This window comes from Meleagris gallopavo, chromosome 1 (assembly GCF_000146605.3).
Source record: "Meleagris gallopavo isolate NT-WF06-2002-E0010 breed Aviagen turkey brand Nicholas breeding stock chromosome 1, Turkey_5.1, whole genome shotgun sequence".
In the NCBI taxonomy this organism is placed as follows: domain Eukaryota; kingdom Metazoa; phylum Chordata; class Aves; order Galliformes; family Phasianidae; genus Meleagris; species Meleagris gallopavo.
In genome coordinates, this window is record NC_015011.2 from 138,464,074 (window position 1) to 138,469,346 (window position 5,273).

A 5,273-nucleotide genomic window follows, 5' to 3' on the forward strand; every position below is an offset into this window, starting at 1 on the left:
AAAAAAAAAAAAAAAAAATTGGGTCTGAGTCTTCTCAGGCAGAGAAGGAAGTTCTCACGACACTTCAATGATCTAGACATTACGCCACTATTTAAGAACAGACTGCTGCCACGTTTTCAAAACAAGCACCCACATTCTGTGACAAATCATATACATTGCCTTTAAAGAACATCAAATAGATGAAATATGATTCACGGAGCTATTAAGAAAACTGCAAAATTTTTCAATCTTATACAAAAATTTTTCAGTCTTTGGCATGCGGGTAACACACCAAGGCCTTTTCAAGACGTTCAAATCTCATAGCCTCATTTAATTCTAAAAGTTTTTATGAGTTCCATAAAACAAAGAAAAGGCATAGATTTTAGAGCTTACTCCTCAAGATCAGAAAGCAGCAGAGCAGAAATAAGAGAACTTAAAAGTCCAGGACTTCTGCGACTCCAGCCCTATCTTTCCCCCTCAAACTCATCCTGAAGAGTTCTGCTGCAGCAAAGGATCAAATGAACTCATTTCAATTCTCAATTTTATTTTTTACATAAAGCTACTATTAAAACAAGTTTTAATGATACCAATAAGCACTTAAGAAGCATTTTCAAAAACAGGAAAATGAGAGTCAATAAATTTCCTAACCAGGAAATTGTATTTGCTGAAATGTTTCCACTAAGCAAACTGAATTAAAAAAATTAAACACTTTAATTTACATTCTCATGATCTGTGTAACATCACATCATACGTAACAGCTAGCATAAAAACTCTTCACACATTCTCAGAGCACCCATGTATGCTCTGCTGCTCTACAATCTAACATATGCCAGTCACAACTTCTTTCCTTTCTTAATAAATGAATCTTTAGATATATCTTTAGATGTTTTACGATTTAGTTTATATCATGTTAGTTTTCCATGTAATAACTATTTGGCTGCATCAAAAGAACTGAGCTTACCTCATTAAAGTTGTATTTCCAGTGAAGGGACCAAACCTAATCTCCTCAAATGGGGGTTGAAAACCCAAAATATGCAAAGCTTCTTCTTGAGTAATAGGTGGTAAACTAGGGGAAAAAAAAAAGTTTTATTAAATAAAGTAATTGACACCACATTTTAGATTCTCTAGAGGCAAATGGGTGTCCATGTGTGACTCACCTGCCAGCCCCCAGTGTACTATACAAGAAATTCCAGCAAGACACTAATGAAGAAATTCCACAAGAAGTCTTGTACTGAGGTCGACTAATACAATACCTAAATCAACAGCAACAACAAATGCATCAGTAAACATTCTTGATCCAGTTACACACATGCGAACAATGTGAACTTCTTTGCTTTGTGCCATGCCACTGAGGGACCAGGCTATACTAAATCTTTTACTTCACTTCTACAGAAAAGCACATCCTTTCAGAAAAAAAAAAAAAGAAAAAGAAAAAATACTAATAAATTCACTAATGTTTGTCAGATATTACTACCCTATCTCATAAAAAGCAGCTAAATTTCTAACAGCCCTACAGAAGTTCCATACAAATGATCCTGTAAAAATATACAACATGTTTTCTAAAGATATGAATTTTTAGTAAACTGCATTTCCAACTATTTACTAGTAAATGACATTCTGGGTTGCAGATTCCCTAATCTAACTCCAACTCTGTGATGTAAGAGACATATGGTAAGAACCAGATGAATTCATTAAATTAACTGTGTTCATACAATATACAAAGACTGTATAGAATTGACAGATTTTTACCTAGCGTTTCAAACTTAAAAGAAAAATCAGGAATGATATATCAGTACTATGCTTCACATTAGTTTTTGCCTGACCTTGCCAGCAAACTTGCATTGTTTTAAGCACTTCACTTCCACACAAATTTGTTTTAATATGGAATCAAAAGTTGTTTACAAAAATAAGAAAAGGCTTTAGGACTTCTGCAGATGAGAAGCTCTCATTCTTTCCTTCTTTTAGAAAGTATGAAATTTGGAGTACATACATTTAGCGCACACAGTACATAAAGTCTTTCTAGTAAAATACAATTAAGATTTTTTTTTAAGAAGTTTTAGATAATAAGCAACAGTGTTTACCAACAAACTGCATGGGGATAATCTTAAATACATGTCATAAATACTACCATCTTCGGAGGTCCAACACTTTTCTTTCCTTCACATCTTCAAGAGCAGAGAGCTGAGGACACTCCTTGTATTGTTTGCTTTTTTTGTCTGAGGACTTTTTCTTTGCCACTTGTTTCTTCATGTTGCCTGTGAAGAAGATTTCAGAAACAAATTAATACCTTTGTTACCTTTTATATCTTATTCCTTAAGTACTGTTAGAAATGCACCTTAAACAACAGATGCTGGCTGTGTAATTGCAAACTGGGACTAAACACTTTGATGAAAGGTCAAATAATCAATCAAGACTTTCAAAGGATTTGTAAATACTGAAGAACCCATTTGCTATATAAGCAACTTTTTTTTTTTTTTTTAAGAGAATTAAAAATGATCTGCTCAACTAATCTGAGAAAGCAGTCAATCTGATTACTCTCTCCCTGAGTTACATCAGCTGTCCCAGAAATACATTCTCTGAAAGCTGAAAGCCTAACTCAAACTTCTCCTCACATAACATTAAATGTATAGGAAAATATAATTAAACATTTGCTTTTCACAGCCAATCTACTTAACTTTTTTTAAAAAAACTTTTACTTTTCACAACCAGCTACTCTTTCTGATGAAAGCTTACGGGCAAAGTCAGAGAGAATAATACATTCTGTTTAAGTCACTAAGGTAGTGGAACAGCAAAAAATAGTTGAAGTATTTAACCTATTTGGAAGCCACCATATCCAAATAAAACGTACTATCTGTATTTTATTTTTGGCTAAATTGCCCATCTGGCAAGATGTAATCATTGCTTCTTAATTTTATTTGAGCATTACACATCATCACATTAAAATACAACAGAAATTTGCTAAAGATGTTCACGTTTTGCTAAACTGTTTTCACAATGAGGTGGGTAACACAGCTATTTGACTAGCTAGTCAACAGAACAACGAAAAAGCAGCTGTAGATAAGCAGAGGGATTACAAAACAAAGAAAAGCATGCAGATATGGGTGCTTGATTCACAGCTGCAATCTGAGAGAAAGAACACAGGTGGCAGTAAAGCCAGTTGTAATGGAACTGGCTCCTTAACACTGTATGCATATAGAGAATCAAAACATACAATTTTGTTACAGAAACAAACTGCTCTTCTAGATACCCTATAATGATCTAATTTACTTCTTGTAAGGACTAAAGCACACCTTTAATTTCCAAACATACCTCTGAAGTACCTGGCAGCAATCCAACTGACAAAACTGTACTTAACAGGCAAAAATAAACACTGCAAAATTCATCAGATTCTACTAACCAGAGCCACCAAAGCCACCACACACAGTTAAGTACAAGCCAGTCTTGTTTGATGGCCACTTACATTTGGCTTTCACCCCTCCCACCTCACTCTCCCTTTTGCTGATGAGCAAGTTGTTTGAAATGACGTACAAGCTCTCCTGTAGCAGTCCATCAAGAAATACATGTCTTAACCATGCCCCTTCACAAGCAAGTACCGAAAAGCAATCCTTCCTTTACCACATCACACATCACCATCTCACCTGCTTTGTTTTTATGATTCGCAGTCACGCTGTTGAATTCTGATTTGTCAATTTCCCATGCCAGCGGAAGCTTTCCAAGGCTGCCAGACAAGGTTTCCAAGTTAGCATCTTCACTGTAGATTATCTCTGAAGCACCAGTTTGAATGCCCAGCAAGCTAGGCGTGTTATTTCCAACATTTAAGGCAGCACTGCTTGACAGGCAGGCACTAACTGAAGCACTTGGGCTTTTACAAATAGATGTGACTCTGTTTAAAAAAGCATAGTCTGAGCAAATGGTATAAAATTTCTCTCGTGTATGAGTCACAGGACATCCCCATGGGTAATGTCCACCTCCCCTGGACACCAAAGAAACAGTGGAGGCATCTGAGATGCAGTACGACTTTATAGGATCATGAAGAGAAGCTTCTGAGGATTCTTTCCCAGGTTTCTTTTCAGTGTTTCCATTGTTTCCAGAACCATTCTCCTTTTCATCTTCTGAGATGTGAGGCATTGAATAATATTGGAAGTGTCTTGTACTGCAAGGAACGGTTTTGTTTATTTTTAATTACCACATAGTTTGCATCACTGCCTCCATTGCTACCGCAAGCTGAGGTACCTGGAAGAAAACGAGAGGTCTCAGTCAACTTAAAAACACACACCAGGCTTATTTCTGAATACATATCCCAACAAACCTGAAACATCTTTCAAGATACACCCAAACACACATCCTGTCTTCTCCTAAACATCTCCAGAATTCTAGAAATGGTACTTATTTTATCATCGCTGAAGCATCAACTGCACATGCTATAGTGATGCTATGATGACGACATCATGAGTAAATACACACATAATTGTGCCTGATCATTTCTGCTCCTTTAAGGTCACAATATCTCTCATGGATATAGCGCAAAACAACTTAAACAAACAAACAAATGGTCACTGAATTTGGAAGAATTCTGCATAGTTCTCAGGCAAGCAAAGCTTAAGCTTACATGGCCGATTACCTCTGCTTATTGCAAACTGCCAGTACTGGAACCAGCCTGTTCAATGCTTTCCTTGTGCAACTATTAAGGGCTCCCTTTTATTTTCAGCGTGCCTCTCATTCTTCAAAAAGTGCAAAAGAAGAGTGCCTGGCTTTGTTGACAGCAGCTAAGAATTCTCAAAACCACATTTATCAGGCTGGATCGCTTTTGATTATCTGTCTTTAAAAAGCAAATCGGTTGTATTTGCTATGCATCATGTCAGCAACTCTCACGTACGAGCACAAACACGCTCCACAGACGGAAACCCGGCACCCAGCAGGCAGGAGCTCCACTCCGCACCCCCACGTCTGGTCACGGAGCGCAGCCGACAGCATTCGAGCCCTCCCCTGCCACAAACGCGCCCGCAAACAACCGCCAGCGGTGCCCTGCAGAAGGCAGCGACACAACCGCAGCGAGGCCGCGCAGCCTCCACTCTGCTCCAGAGCCAACAGCCGCGAGCGGAAAATGACGGGCCCACCGCGGGGCTGGGACTCGCCGGAAAGGCCTGCTGCACAGAGGAGAGAGGGCCAAAGAGGGGAAAGGCCGTGCGGCTGCGGCAGTGCGGCCCCGGCCCGTTACCTGCGCGGCGCCCGCCGGAAACAAACGCAGTGCGCGACGCGGAGGAGGGGGGGAGAAACCACAGCGAGCGCTCACC

At 38.9% G+C, this 5,273-nt stretch overlaps 1 protein-coding gene across 2 annotated transcripts; it reads right to left on the bottom strand.

Moving 5' to 3' along the window:
* Nucleotides 1–911: 911 nt before the first annotated feature.
* Nucleotides 912–5,273, bottom strand: LOC104917417 (basic immunoglobulin-like variable motif-containing protein). Of its 2 annotated transcripts, none has more exons than XM_010728617.2 (5): nucleotides 5,198–5,273; nucleotides 3,618–4,212; nucleotides 2,108–2,234; nucleotides 1,137–1,232; nucleotides 912–1,045 (listed from the first exon to the last, which is right to left on the bottom strand). In XM_010728617.2, the coding sequence occupies exons 2-5, from the start codon at nucleotides 4,105–4,107 to the stop codon at nucleotides 937–939; spliced, it is 822 nt and encodes a 273-aa protein (XP_010726919.1). In that variant the 5' UTR covers nucleotides 4,108–4,212; nucleotides 5,198–5,273; the 3' UTR covers nucleotides 912–936. The 2 variants fall into 2 exon arrangements, with proteins under 2 accessions (XP_010726919.1, XP_010726921.1); XM_010728619.3 differs by lacking the exon at nucleotides 5,198–5,273 and adding an exon at nucleotides 4,856–5,145.